The sequence below is a fragment of the Myotis brandtii genome, unplaced genomic scaffold, assembly GCF_000412655.1.
Source record: "Myotis brandtii unplaced genomic scaffold, ASM41265v1 scaffold268, whole genome shotgun sequence".
NCBI lineage: Eukaryota > Metazoa > Chordata > Mammalia > Chiroptera > Vespertilionidae > Myotis > Myotis brandtii.
In genome coordinates, this window is record NW_005360187.1 from 2916364 (window position 1) to 2932065 (window position 15702).

A 15702-nucleotide genomic window follows, 5' to 3' on the forward strand; every position below is an offset into this window, starting at 1 on the left:
GGGTCCCTAGAGACTCGCCTGGAACTGGAGTTCAGAGCAGTTGGGAGCTTGAGACTCCCGATTGAAAAAGACAACCGTGTCCTCAGTTGCCAGCCCTTTCCATGTGCGCCTCCATACCTCTGCACTTTACTTCCGCACCTCCTCTGAGTCTCAGTATGCTTTTCTCTTTCCTTCTAGTTGTAGAATTTCCACTCAGCCAGCCTTCCTGTGGTTCTGGATGATGTCCGTTTTGTCTTTAAGTTGTATTTTTGAAGTGGTTGTGCGAGGCAGCAATTTCTGGTGTTTATGCCGCCATCTTGGTTTCTCCTATTTATTTATTTATAAATATATTTTTATTGATTTTAGAGAGGAAGGGAGAGGGAGAGAGAGAAGAAAAATATCAATGATGAGAGAGAATCACTGATTGGCTGCCTCCTACACATCTCACACTGGGGATCAAGCCCACAACCTGGGCATGTGCCCTAACTGGGAATCAAACCGTGACCTCCTGATTCATAGGTCAATGCTCAACCACTGAGCCATGGCCTGGCTGGACCCTGGGTTTTAAGTGATGGGCATATTTGGAGGAGTACAGGAAAATGGCATGAGCAAAGTTAAGTGAGGAAGTAGTCATGAGTTGGAGTTACTAAGGAGACTATTAAGAATTGAGTATAGTAGTGAATAAAGGAAAGTAAGTAATGACTGGATTATGGAGAACTTTGAAGTCTGATAAAGATAACTGGACTTGATACACAAGGAAACAATATAGGTTCTTAATCTAAATAAAAGAATTGCTCTAGTTTTATAATCTAGTATAGATGAAGAAGGGCAAGCAAGATAGGTTAAGGACAAGAATTTAGGAAGAAATGATTGGGGTTTGTTCTAAGATTGTATTATTAGGATCGGTAATTTCAAGAGATGCTTTTAATTATGAAAACTTTCAAACACGAGAAAAGTTGAAGAGAACCAAAAATACCCATATATGCCCATCACCAAGATTCAATAATTGTTAGTATTTTACCGTATTTTCTTTACTTGTATGGGTATATTTGTAGAAATTTTTCTTTTAACTTTTTATTTTGGTATAATTTCAGACTTATAGGAAAGTTTTAGGAATAGAGCAAAGAATTGTTGATACTCTTTATCCAGATTCTCCAAACATTAACATTTCACACTGTATGCTGTTAACATTTTACCAAATTCCGTTTATCTCTCTACTTCTCCCTTTCCATCTCTCTATGTCCCTGAACTGTTGAGAGTATATTGCAGACATCATAGCCTTTACTCTTAAATACTTCCGTGTGAATTTTTTGTTTCTCTTACATAACTATCATACAGTTCCCCAAATTTAACATTGATATACTAGTATATTACTGTTATCAAATCCACAAGCCTTACTCACATTTTGTCAGTTGTCTCAATAATTACCTTTATGACAAATGAAAATCCTGAGTCATGGGTTGCATTCTTTTTTTGTGTCTCTTTAGTCTCCTTTCATCTGGAATAGTTCCAGTCTTTCTTTGTATTTCATGACATTGACATTTTGGAAGAGCAGTATTTTATAAAATGTCCCTTAGTTTGTCTGTACTTTGTGTTTCCTCATGGTTAGATTCAAGCTATGCATTTTTGGTAGGGATATAACAATAATAGTGCACATCATATCAGGAGGTATCTGATATTGAATTGTTCTATCGCTGGTATGTAAATATCCTGTTACTCCTATTACCTACTTAATTTTAGCATCTACTGATGATTCTTGCCTGAATCAACTGTTACTACATTAGTTGCCAAATAGTGATTTTCTGATTCTGTCATTCCCTTTACATTTACTGGCTGGCTTTCTACTATAAGGAAGCGTTTCCTCTTCTCTTCCCCTTTCCCCATGTAATCAATGAGTATGAAAATATGTGTATGTAACATCTGAGACTTACTTAGATTGTATTGTGAAATTATATTCTCAGCTGTTTTAAAAAAAAATAGGAAGAGCAGTATTTTATAAAATGTCCCTTAGTTTGTCTGTACTTTGTGTTTCCTCATGATTAGATTCAAGCTATGCATTTTTGGTAGGGATATAATAATAGTGCACATCATATCAGGAGGTATCTGATACTGAATTGTTCTATCGCTGGTATGTAAATATCCTCTTACTCCTATTACCTACTTAATTTTAGCATCTACTGATGATTCTTGCCTGAATCAGCTGTTACTACATTAGTTGCCAAATAGTGATTTTCTGATTCTGCCATTCCCTTTACATTTACTGGCTGGCTTTCTACTATAAGGTAGCGTTTCCTCTTCTCTTCCCCTTTCCCCATGTAATCAATGAGTATGAAAATATGTGTATGTAACATCTGAGACTTACTTAGATTGTATTGTGAAATTATATTCTCAGCTGTTTTAAAAAAATAAATAAATTTATTTTTAGAGAGAGGAAGGAAGTGGGGAGGGAGAATGGGTAGGAGGGAGAAAGAGAAACATCAATGTGAGAACAAAATATCAATTGGCTTCCTCTTGCACGCCCCCTACCGGGGATTGAGCCCAAAAACTGGGCATGTGCCCTGACCGGAATCGAAACTGAAACCTTTTGGTGCATGGATGACACCCAACCACCTGAGCCACACTAGCCAGGGCCTCAGCGTTTTCTCTCTCTCTCTCTCCCTCTCTTTCTCTCTCTCTCCTGCACGCCCCCTACCGGGGATTGAGCCCAAAAACTGAGCATGTGCCCTGACCCGAATCGAAACTGAAACCTTTTGGTGCATGGACGACACCCAACCAACTGAGCCACACTAGCCAGGGCCTCAGCGTTCTCTCTCTCTCTCTCTCTCTCTCTCTCTCTCTCTCTCATTAATCCTTACCTGAGGATATTTTTCCATTGATTTTTGTTTGTTTTTTAGAGAGAGTGAAAGGGAGGGAAAGAGACAGAGAAAAACGTCAATGTGGGAGAGAGACATTAATTGGTTGCCTCCCACATGCGCCCCAACCAGGGCTGGGGATTGAGCCTGCAACCCAGGTATGTGCCCTTGACGGAATGGAACCTGGGACCCTTCAGTCCACAGGCCAACACTCTATTTACTGAGACAAACCAGCTAGGGCAGCTCTGTTTTGATGGATTAAAGTTGTTATGCCTGAGCTACTTGTAAACCAAAGTAATAGTCAAATAGAATGTACTGGAAGAATATGGCCTATCTGATTTATTTCAGGCAATGTGCAGTAGCAGAAAGTTTTAATACAATGAAAGATGAACAGAATGGCTAGAAAGGAAAGAAATTTGGGGAAGGATGTAGTTGAGATGTAATAGTAGATCTAATTTCTTTCTTTTCAATAAAATCATTTATTTCTTACATCATTTAATAATTCAACAAATATTTGTTATGTGTGTATTGTTGGGAAAACAGTCATGACAAAGTGAGCACAGTGCAGCTTTCAGCCTAGTTTTTATTTTGTATCCCACAACTGTGGAAATCATGCTAAAAATACTTTTTCTGGAAGAAAAGTTTGTTTCTTCTTTTTTTCACTTCCAGTTAAGTTAAAAGTGAAATTGTTCTGATTTTGTTATCAAAAAATTTCAAAATTGGTAAAGAATAGCACTATGCTTGTCTTACTGACATTCAGGCCTTACATAAGCTCTACATGAGTGAAATTTATAATTTTAGTATGTATTAATATATGTTTTATAGTAACATGCCATGAGCTACTAATATATTTATTTAACTGTACTTGTATTCTTGCTCCAAGGTAAAATGACTAAAATGCTTAATATAATTTGCTCCCAAGTTTTATTTAACTCAGTTATGCTGTGTTGTTTAATTATGCATGTCTAAACATGAGATTGCTAATCTTTGGTTGTAGAGTTTATATTGTGATACTAACTTTTGCTTTTAAAATAAACATATTTTTATCAGATGACTCGCAGGGTGCACAGTCAGAAATTGAGGCAAAACAAGAAATTCAGCATCTTCGCAAGGAATTGATTGAAGCCCAGGAGCTAGCTAGAGCAAGTAAACAAAAATGCTTTGAACTTCAAGGTGAGATCAAGATTACTTTGATTCTTTAGGGGATATGGAGGCAACATGATATAACTGAATGGCCCCAAACTTGGAGTCTAGAGGCAAGGTATCTTGTTCCTGATCCACAACTTTATTAGGTATGTGATCTTGGGACATTCACTTAAACTCTCTGAACTTACGTTTCACATCAATAAAGTGGGGAGAGTTTGGTTGCTCTACTTCTTTCACATCTTTGATGTGAACATCATGAAAGATCTCTGTCAGTGAAAGATCTTGATAGTTAATTACATATTGAGTACAACAAAAGGGAAAAGCTATGTATATAAACTTCTAAATTTTAGTTAACCTAATGTTAGCTACTCAGTATAAGGTAAGGGAGATTTACATTCCCTGTGACTTTCCAGTGTACTCAGCAGTAAATGGGAAGAATCAGGCTAGATTAAGGTATAGAAAGAATCTTCTAATGTCCCAACCATTTCTTTCCTAGTAGCTCACTTAACTGTAGTGTCACAGGCCAGTGGAGTCATAGGCTATTCCCTAGAGCTTACACTTCTGTATCATTCACAGTAACTGCCAGCTTGTAGTCAGTTAGTACATTAGAAAGTGTTAGAGTGAGGAGAAAGTGAAAGGCCTTTGGCGTCCTCATGTTCTCTAAGAAGGCCTTCCTGACCAGGAGGAAGACTCTCAGGGAGAAGCTACTACTCCCTTCCTTTCCTGCTTCATGAAGAAATTAGAGTTGCTATGCATTGAACTTAAACCTTGTGGAGGGCTCAGCCTAATGTAATCAATTATATTTTTAAAAAAACAAAAACATTTCCCAAACAGCAGTTATTTAGTCAGTATTTTTTATGTACTTGATAGTACACATTAGGATTTTAAGTTCATTTTTTTAAAATTTAAGCTCAAAATGCTGATTAACAATTATCAAGAATGTTTCTCGTGTGAAGAATAGCACATATCTTGGTGATACAAAATCTGGGAAACCCCACTACTCAATTGAATAGATTTATTACTTACTACTTACTGTTTTGTGCTCCTAAAACCTTTAAACTGTCTAACTGCTAATACCGGTGATACTTACTGCCTAACTTTTGTTTCCTTCAATAAGCTTTAGGAGAGAATTTTTAAGAAATTTCCCACTGCCCAATTCTGAATACTTTTATTAACTTACAAAATTAGATATACTGTGTTTTACTTTTAGCTCTTTTGGAAGAAGAAAGAAAAGCCTATCGAAATCAAATTGAGGAATCCACTAAACAAATACAGGTTCTTCAAGGTATGGACACTCCAAGGGTATTTGAGATAGTTTTTAGTGATTCACAGGGATTGGAAACTAAGAGTGCAGAGCATTCCCTTTGTTCTTCCCTAGAATCTGAGACTATAACTGGGTGAGCTCCCTCCCTCCTTCCCTCCCTCCCTCTTTCTTTCCCTCTCTCCCTCCCCCCCCCGCCCCCTCCTTCTCTCCCTTTCTCCTTTCCTTTCTTTCTATATAAAGGAAGATTCCCCTGTACTCAAACAATAGACACTTGGGTTGGAAGAGCAAGGGTGAAGGTGAGGATTTGGAAAGGTTGTCACTTTCTGAGTTATTGCAGTGAGTTACTACAGAGAGAGCCTTCAGATAGGAAATCAGTTTGAGCTGCTCTGTGCATTAGCACTTTTAGCTTATGTTGCTAATGTTCGTAACACACTTGGCATTGCAACAAAAATTATATACCACACGAAACAGAATAATGGTCCCAACACTGCCTTCAGTGGTAAAGACTGCTCTTCATAGCCCCCATTTAGTGGGCTATCACGGAGTCATTGCAGAAATGAGCAGAAAGACCTCTGCCTGTCACGAGTTTTCTTTGAACTGCAGCTCCTGGTACTGTGAGGCTATAATTGCGAGATACCCCAAGCAAGATCTTTCTTTCCTATGCTATTATACGATTCCTAAGCAAGATTAATTTGCCTTCATTGTCAAAGAGGGAACTAATGTTATTTAAATTTTTAGTTTGCAAGATAGGGTGAGAAGAAATTAGATAATCTCACTTCAGAAGAAATGGGGAGCCATGGTTTGAGGCCTGTGATATTTGTCCTAAAATATCCCAGAGAAAAGCCAGTCTTTGGGTTTTCTTTTGAGTGGGATATTTGAGCTATTAAAATTTTTAAATTTTATTATGGTCAAATTAGAATTTCTGGTATAGGTTATATATCATTTTAAGTTGAAAACTTTTTAAGCCCTTATTATAATTTAATGCTATTATTCATTAGTTTATATAAATGTTATTTGAATCTATATTGCCATCCTGTATTGTACATGGGCAATTTTCTGTGACAGTTCTGTGACTTAGTGCTGCCTTTTGTCTTTAAAGATGCCTTACATAAGCATCAATGAGTGCCCCCTAGTGCCAGCATGTATATTTCAGGACTTAACCCACAAATCCATGGTCATACCATCACTGGCCATTGTGTCTTTTCAGGTTTTGAACCTGTTACCTCTCAGTGTTTCCTGCACACTTAAAAGGCCTAGTATTTTCTTTAATATTTATTTATGGAGCAACCTCCTCCTCCTCTCCCCGCCTTAAATCCTCTTGATTATTTTAGTTATTCTTTTCTTCTGTCAAAGGAACTTTTTTTACCCATAATTTTCTTGTGTTATAGTAACCAAAACTAGTATGCTAGTCCTAAACAAAGTGTTATTTCATACAAATTATTTCCAGTTCCATCATCAGGGCATAAGACTAGATCTTTTAAAAATGTACCTCTTTGAATGGGGACATCTGTAATAGTGTCAACAATAAAAATAAAGTTTAAAAATTAGGCAGTATTCATTAATTTTATTAATTCTTGATTGTTTGCTAGTATTGGGGATAGAACATGCATGAGATGTACAGTCTAGTGAAAAGATAAACAACAAACAAATATATAATGTGATATCCAAAAAGGGCAGGGTAAATAGCTAGAGAATGACAGATAAGATTTTTTAGGTAAGTCATCAGAGAAGGCTTCTCTAAGGAATTGACATTTGAACAGAAAATTGAATCAAGAACATCAAAGATTTTTCTAATGTTTACCATTTGATCAAACATTCTCTATCTAGGAATTCACCCTAAGCAGTATTGTTTAGAATAATTAAAAACTAAACAGTCTACAATGTCTAAAATAAAGGATCCGCCAAAAAAAAGTTACAGCATAACTATTTTGTTGTTAAGAGATGTTCATCACTAGCAGGATAGAGAGCACTACACATATTTTTATCCCTCCCTATTTTGTCTTATACGTGTATAGATGCATAGAAAATACCCAGAAGAATAAGTCCAAATGTTAGAAGCAATTTTCTCTGTGTGGGGGAAATAAAGATTAATTTGTTTGTTTTCTCTGTGTGTTTCTGTATTTTAACATTTTCTACATTAAACATAGATTGCTTGTACAGTCTAATAAAAAACAACAAACAGCTGTGATAGCTTGGGCTGTGTAGTGACTACAGTCCCATATGGGCTGTTCTTTTATGCCTAATTGCTATGGACTAAGAAAATGATAGATAAATATACTTTTGTAGCCCAACTGCAGAGGTTACACATCAATATTGAGAATCTCCGGGAGGAGAAGGACAGTGAAATCACAAGCACTCGAGATGAACTGCTTAGTGCCCGAGATGAGATTTTGCTTCTTCATCAAGCAGCAGAAAAGGCTGCCTCTGAGCGGGACACTGACATTACTTCTTTGCAAGAAGAGCTTAAGAAGGTGCGAGGTGAGCTTGAGAGGTGGCGGAAAGCAGCGTCTGAGTATGAGAAAGAAATCACAAGTCTGCAAAACAGTTTTCAGCTTCGATGTCAACAATGTGAGGACCAGCAGAGAGAGGAAGCAACAAGGCTACAAGGTGGATAAGTGTATTTTACATAAGCTCTAACCTCTTGACAATGATAACCATATAACTTATAAAAATTAACAACCCAGGCTCTTCTTCTCTTTGATAGCAATTGATTATACAAAGCAATGTCTTATAGTAGGGCTATAAGAACTTCAGGTCTGCAAGTTCTAGAATAAGCTAAGTGTTTTATAATTTTATATTTTATTTAAATACTGTTAAAAATTATTTGTCTTAGAAAAGTCAAGTGGGGAGGGGGATTACAAAAGTTCAAAGTGATGGGGCTTCTCGTGAGGTATAGATGAGGAGTAATAGGAATCTAAGAATAGCCATGTAAAATCTACATGTTTTTAAAGGGGGGAAAGTATGTTGTTCTCTGAAATATTTCACCTTTTTTTTCTCTTAATTATGGAAGTTATGTTCCTATGTTAATGAATATGTTTTGGGATTCTTTTAGGTGAACTAGAGAAGTTGAGAAAGGAATGGAAATTATTGGAAACTGAATGCCATTCTCTAAAAAAGGAAAATGTTTTGCTATCATCAGAACTGCAGCGGCAAGAAAAAGAATTGCACAAGTATGCAAGAACTCTTTTTAGCTTTGAAATATTTCTTTATCTTACATTTTAATTTAAAGTTAATTTAATTTTGATACTTAAATATTTTTGGAGCAAAATGTTCAGCCAGTCTCATTTTGGCTGTTTGGCAGGTTAACCATGCTACATGACTACTTCAGCATTTTTTTTTCTACCACCACCATCATGATACACATTCTTTCCTTTTGGTGTACTCATGGAATATAGGTTCATTAAATGCTCCCTCCCCCCAAAAATATTCCTAAATGAACAGCAAAGATCTTTAATTAGTGATTGAATTTGTCCTATAAGCTAAATGATAATAAATTTCAAATACAAGTTTGCTTTCCTTTCACGCCAGTGATCCCTTCTTTTACAATAAGGATGATATGACCATGACAAAGAATTTATACAATTAAAAGACACAAATTGAGCTTCTGGACTTCAAACAGGGTTACATAAAGAGTAATAATATATAAGATCAAGAATTCTCTAATCAGTTAAATCTTTCTAGCATCCAGTACCTTAAATGCAAACCAATCAATGCAGTAGATTTACTTCAACAGATTAGTGGAGTCCTGTTTTCCCACGGGGATTTGAACTCTGCAAACGTTTGTTACAGAGTTCAAAATTTATTTTTCCTTAAAAATTTGATCTGTTCTATATTTTTATTTAAACAGCATTTGTACTCTTATTCAGAATATGAAAGTAGTACCTGTTTATTATTAAAGCTACTTTAAATCCACCTCCTTCTCCCCAGTACACCAAAATGGAAGTCATTATTCTTGCTAGCCTTGTGGTTACCTTCCTCAAGAGCATTAAGGTTAGCAAAAAGTCAGTGATCACCCTAGCTGGTTTGGCTCAGTGAATAGGGCTTCAGCCTTTGGACTGAAGAGTCCAGGGTTCAATTCCAGTCAAGGTTACCTTGGTCTTAGGCTCGATCCCCAACCTTGGTCAGGGCACATGTGGGAGACAACCAACTGATCACATGGATGTTTCTCTCTCTATGTCTCTCTTCCTCTCTCTAAAAATCAATGGAAAAAAATATCAGGTAAGGATTTTAACAAAAAAAGAAAAAAGGGCCCAGCTGGCGTGGCTCAGTGGTTGAACTTCTACCCATGAACCAGGAGGTCGACAGTTTGATTCCTGGTCAGGGCACATGCCTGGGTTAGGGGCTCAATCCCCAGTAGGGGCGTGCAGGAAGTAGCTGATCCATGTTCTCTCTCATTAATGTTTCAATTTTTTGTTGCTTGTTTGTTTAAAGGAAAGTGTGTGTGTGTGTATGTGTGTGTGTGTGTGTGTGTGTGTGTGTGTGTGTGTGTGTATAATATATTTTTGTTGATTTCAGAGAGGAATGGAGAGGGAAAAAGAGATAGAGTATCTGCCATTTAGTTCCTGGCTGTATTGGCTTGACATCATATCTGCCCCCTAAGAATCTGCCTAGCAAAAGAAGAAAAAAAAAAGAATACAATCAAAATGTGATTTACTAGTATACTACACTAGAGGCCCGGTGCACAAAATTTGTGCACTGGAGGGGGTGGGGTCCCTCAGCTTGGCCTGCGCCCTCTCGAAGTCCGGGACCCCTCGGGGGATGTCTGCTGAGGGATCCTTAGCGCTCCTGCCACTGCCGCTGCGCTCACCAGCCATGAGCCCAGCGTCTGGCTGAGCGGCGCTCCCCCTGTGGGAGTGCACTGACCACCAGGGGGCAGCTCCTGCATTGAGCATCTGCCTCCAGTGGTCACTGCGCGTCATAGCAACTGGTCATTCCACCATTTGGTCGATTTGCATATTAGGGTTTTATTATATAGGATAGTACCTCAGTTACATCCTGAGTCTTATGACTCATCCTGAGAGGCATAAACTGTAATTTTTAAGACCTTATCCTCCTCTAGCTGTTTCATTTATATATGAGAACCAAATGATCTCTTTAACTGATTTGAGAGAGAGAAAGAAAGAGAAATATCGATTTGTTGTTCCACTTATTTATACATTCTTTGGTTGATTCATGTATGTGCCCTGACTGGAGATTGAACCCACAACATTGGTGTATTGGGATGATGCTCTAACTAAGCTACCCAGCCAGGTCCTGGAAGCCAAATTCTTTAACACAACTATACTATTCAGATCTTTTGTTCTTTGTTGTCTGTGATATAAAAGGAATTGAATAAAGAATTTCTTTTTATACCTATAAAACTGTTTTCCTAGTGTGTAAATTGTGGTTGTTTTTTTTAAATCAAGTTTTAAAATTTAGTAATCATAGAATTTAAGCCAGAAAACAGCCTCAGAAATTGAGTTCCGTGGAGAGCACTGAGACTCTCCTTATGTTATCTGTGTCTGTATAACATGGTGCCGGCACAGATCTGAGAGCTCAGGAAATGCTTACTCAGAGAATGGTATTAATACCAGTTAAGTGACTTGCTTAACATTCCACAACCAAATAGGGGCCCCAGCCTCCTGGTTCTTTGTCCTATGCTTTTCCCCATTTTGGTGTGTCTTCTCATTTGAGTAGGTTTATCTTTACTTGAATTGGCAGTGACTTCTAAACTGTGAGTTTCTATCCCCCATCCTATTTGTCAAGTACTTATAATAAATAGTTGAAGCACATGCTATTCTTTCCTGTAGAAGACCTACACTGAATCTTTTTAGGATAGTTAATATAATGTGATATAACAAAATATAGTCACCTTCTACTTCTACTTTTAAATTTCAACCTTTATGTATATCTGATTATCTGCAAATAGGACACAGCTTTAAACTTACTTGCATTCTTTAGTGTTTTGACACTTTTTATTGAAACTCTTATTTTTTATATACTTTTCTTTTCTCTGAAATCCACTCCATCCCTCCTAGTGAAATGTTTAAGGAATTGGACTTCCTGCTGTGTCTAGTTTCTACATGAATAACTCTGTGAATATTTATCTTACAGTTCTCAGAAGCAGAGTTTAGAGCTTACCAGTGATCTTGGCATCCTTCAGATGACGAGGAAAGAGCTTGAGAATCAGATGGGATCCTTGAAAGAACAGCATCTTCGGGATTCAACTGATTTAAAAACTCTTCTCAGTAAGGCTGAAAACCAAGCAAAGGATGTACAGAAAGAGGTAAAGCGGAAAGACATTATAAGCCCCATTATGGTTGGACTTACAGCCAAAAGCAAATCAGATATTCATGCTAGTTAGAAATCAAGTTACGTTACCTGTCACGAAGTTGATACTTGGAACATCTCTGCTTGGTGATTTCTAGCTGTGTATCATGGTCCATATATAGAGAATTTATATTTAGGCCAAACCATTAAAAAATATAAATATATAAAATTACATTAAAATTTTTTCTGTACCAGTTAGTTGACCTATATGAAAAGCCCTTTGTACCAAATCACTTAACCCTCTCAAAGACAGTATCTTACTTAGAATACTTTGGAAAATGCTCAGCTGTTGTGGCTCAGTGGTTGAGAGTCAACCTATGAACCAGGAGGTCACAGTTCGATTCTCAGTCAGGACACATGCCTGGGTTGTGGGCTCAATCCTCCACCCAGTGCGAGGCGTGCAGGAGGCAGCCAATCAATGATTCTCCCTCATCATTGGTGTTTCTATCTCTCTCCTCCTCTCCCTTCCTCTCTGAAATCAATTAAAATATATTTAAAAAAAAAAAAGAAAGAAAGAATACTTTGGAAAATAAAGTGAGGCCACACCATAATGCTATTTAAACCCCTCAGGTGAAACTGGCCTGAAAAGTTGCTTAAAATTCACCTATTAGCCAGCCAACCAAATACATATTCTATGACCTTTTACTTTATTCCCACAACCCCCATCTCATTTTCCCCTTCTTCACAAATATGCATGCTCCTGTTTCATGTCATTTTGCTTAAAACCTTGACTTGGTGGATTTTTTTTAAAAATCATGTTAAAAATGGTGAAGGTTGACTTTGGAGCAGAGACCCCACCCAGCCTCTTCTGAGCAAAGACTTGAAGTTGACAATGCAGCAGTAAGAGCTGTGTTCAGTCCTACAGGCCTTGCACTCCTGGCCTGCATTGCCTCCTGACCAGCTCTGGGCATGGAGAAGCCTAGTGCATTTTGATCTACTTACTGGTCAGGGCCCACCCCAGTTGTAGACTCTGTTAAACAAAGGATTCGTTATAAATGGAAGGAAGTTGAAGACAGTTCTCTGTCTTTAATAACGAATTTTCCCAAAATTGTTTTTAGAAAATCTGTTTAATCAATGCAGTTTTCCTTTGCACTTTCCTTTCCTTGTAGTATCTTGAACTTGGAAATGATTATTGTTCTGTCTTCATGTTTGTTCCTAAAGGAAAAAAAAAAAACCTGTAACAGTATATGTGGCCATATTGATTTTGTAATATGTTCATTTTTATCCTCTTGCTAAGGATATGTGTTTGGGGAGAAATCTCATTTTATTTAGTTGGAACACAAATTTTGTGCCAAAGTAAATACCCAAGTATTTAATACTGTAAGCACTTTGTGTTCTTCCAGTCCATATGTCATAATTCTTTCAAAATCTGGGAAGAATGCTGTGGTTGGAAGATGATTCTGTTGTATGTTACTATGAATGCATTACCGTTTTGTTGCATTATTTGTTTGCCTGTTTTTGGTTACCAAGCCATCAGTGCAAAATGCTTTAACTGTTTCCATAAATTGCAGTGGCATGTTGTCACAGCATCTAAATTGTTGATAGCCTTTGGATTGCATTAAATGCAGCATATTTAAAAATATGTCTGATCTTGTCAATATGTTTCTTTTTTGTTTTCTTGTTCAGTGTTTTCCATTGTGAAATGATATGTAGTCATCACACTTCTTTGTAATGTAAATTTGCTTCTCTTTCTGTTTGTTCTGATGTCAACTATTGGATACTAGTCTGTAACTAAACTGTTCTTTACTGAGGTTCTTATATCTGTGTAATCCGTTGCAAATGAATTACTACCTTTTATTAATGCACATATATTCTTCCCTTTCAGTATTCCCCTTTGTTCTCCTTTCTCTCATAGAATCATGCGTAGTATCATCATTATGTATCTTGAGCACTGTAAAAGGCTAAAATATTATCAGCTAATAAGCCAGGTTATTTAAGAAGAAAACCAAAAGTGTTGGTAATATTGTATGGTATTTCCCTTTTAATCAGAACTGAGCTCATTTCTCACCTCTGAGTTAGAAAGCAAGATAGAGCAAAAGTGATATCCAAGCAAGATATGAAACTAAGATTGCAGAAGGTGACCTTTGTTCCAACAATTAAACTTTTACATGTGGCAGCTTTTATTTGAATATTTAACAAAGAAAAAATACATGAGAACAGTACATTTTACCCTCAGTATTAAGAGAAAAATAATAGTATAGCATCTTTATATTTGACTTTAAAAAGCATCTACATATTTTAATTTAGTAGGAATATCTATGAATTTATAATACATTGAATATACAAGTCACCTTGCAAAGACTAACTCAGCGAAGTTGTTTGGCCTCACCATCTTGTTCCGAGGCCAGAGTTCTTCCCACCCCTCTCACATGCTGAAGGTAAATAGCCGATCTTCCGACTGAGCTGCCTTCCTGTCTTTCAGCTTCACAACTCCTGGAACGGAGAAATGGCTAAGTGCTTTGGTATGAATGGCAGGCTGGATGTGAAAATGGTGGAAAGGGCAAGTAAGGGGAAATTTAGGTCAGCAAAGCACTTTTCATTTCTGCTCTATTACTCACTGTTAAGAATCAGATCATTGAGAATTGATTATGTTCTAAGGCACACAGACTAGTCTAGGTACACTGAATTTGCCTTGGCAGCCTACCCATAACCTTCTGCCTTCTGGAAGGAAGTCCACAGACCCCACACAAAAAAGCTGTCATGAAGTCCATGAATCTTACTCCTTAATTCACTCTCTGGTATATTATCTGGACTTGTTCTGGGGACTTTGGTAGGTAATAAGGCGCCCCTTTCATATTTTACCTCCTTCTCTGTACACATATCTTTCTCCCCATTTTCTAGTGACTTTTCTGCTGACCCTAAGCCCCTTACCCCCACCTCTTCTGACTAATGTTTTTATACATTTTTACCCTTCTTAGTTCTTTACCTTTTGGGATGCATAATGATAAACTCCAAGGTAATTGCATTATTCAGAAGCACCATATCAAGGTGTATCCTTTATTGAGGAATTTCTAGGATATAGGCAGAAAGGGTTAGAAACTTTCCAGCCTCATGGTCTATGTTTAGGGAAGAGGAGAAACCTTTCCAGTATGGCAGACCCATGGTATATTTATTTTATACTCAGCCCTTGTCTTTCTTTCTTCCACAATCTTCAGAGATGGCAGCGGAGGCCGAGACAAAGGCACAGCCAGCAGCAGAACAGTCTTTGCTCTTTGACTGGGAGCCCAGCTTGCATGTAAGATGCAATATCTAGAAGTGGAACCAGTCTAGAATTCCTGCCTCCGGGGGCATTTAAGTAGGGGCACACCATACTGCATTTCCCATTAACCTCACCTGTGTTTTTGAGGGCTAGTTAGTGCATCTGAAAATTATATACTGTGAACTGTTTTTCAGAGCAGGAAGTAGTTTGTTTCACTTTTCTATAGACATTTTTCTATAATGTCTATCAGAAACACATTTTTAAAAATTACTTTTAATTGATGCTTATAAGTTTAAGTTGAGAGATAGAAATGTCCCTACTCATAGTCGTTGGTACCTTAGACCAGTGGTCGCCAACCTTTCGGACCTCACGGACCACCGGTGGTCTGCGGACCACCGGTTGGCGACCGCTGCCTTAGACACATTTCTTTGCTTTATTTGCCTAGAAATTCATTTATCTGGAACATTTTCATAACCTGTGATGCTGGATTAAAGGAGGACTAATGGGAATTAATACTTTCTACTTCGCGACTAAACTAGCTTGGTTGATATTGCTTACCAGGATATAAACTCATACTTTCTAACCTTGCCATTTAATTAAGCTATGGAGTTTTTCTTCACTTGTTTTCTTTTGCTCAGTTTGAAATTTTATTTTTCTCCTCTAACTCACTTAGTGGAAAAAGTGACCCTTTATATTAGAAACAGATGACACACTAGTGACTTCTCTTCATTTTTTTTTAACTTCAGAGCCAGAAAATTCTTACATAGAATCAAGTTAATATTAAAGACTTCTTATTATTAGTGTAAATGATTCTTATCCTTCTTAAAACAAAAAGGCTTGACTTTGGTGTTGCAGGTGACTAAATAGGGTCTGGTATATAAGCCTGACTGACTAGAACATAACTTCATACCCATTTAAGTTGAGTCTGCACACTCTTTTTTCTTTGCCTTTAG

General features: G+C 37.3%; 1 protein-coding gene and 1 long non-coding RNA gene across 20 annotated transcripts in view; one reads left to right on the forward strand and one right to left on the reverse strand.

Moving 5' to 3' along the window:
- Positions 1-15702, forward strand: part of SLMAP (sarcolemma associated protein) — a 164091-nt gene that overhangs the window by 142683 nt on the left and 5706 nt on the right. For 16 of the 19 annotated variants that reach the window (XM_005868385.2, XM_005868388.2, XM_005868387.2 and 13 more), the window contains 5 exons: positions 3882-4004; positions 5188-5262; positions 7528-7848; positions 8294-8411; positions 11335-11506. In XM_005868385.2, the coding sequence (XP_005868447.1) occupies positions 3882-4004; positions 5188-5262; positions 7528-7848; positions 8294-8411; positions 11335-11506 (809 nt within the window). The remainder of the gene's footprint in view (positions 1-3881; positions 4005-5187; positions 5263-7527; positions 7849-8293; positions 8412-11334; positions 11507-15702) is intronic. The other 3 variants (XM_014541353.1, XM_005868393.2, XM_014541361.1) reach the window with 1 other exon arrangement.
- On the reverse strand, positions 12270-15694 carry LOC106726469. The gene is made up of 2 exons (XR_001362541.1): positions 13842-15694; positions 12270-12705 (listed from the first exon to the last, which is right to left on the reverse strand). It is a non-coding gene; the product is annotated as an uncharacterized LOC106726469 (long non-coding RNA).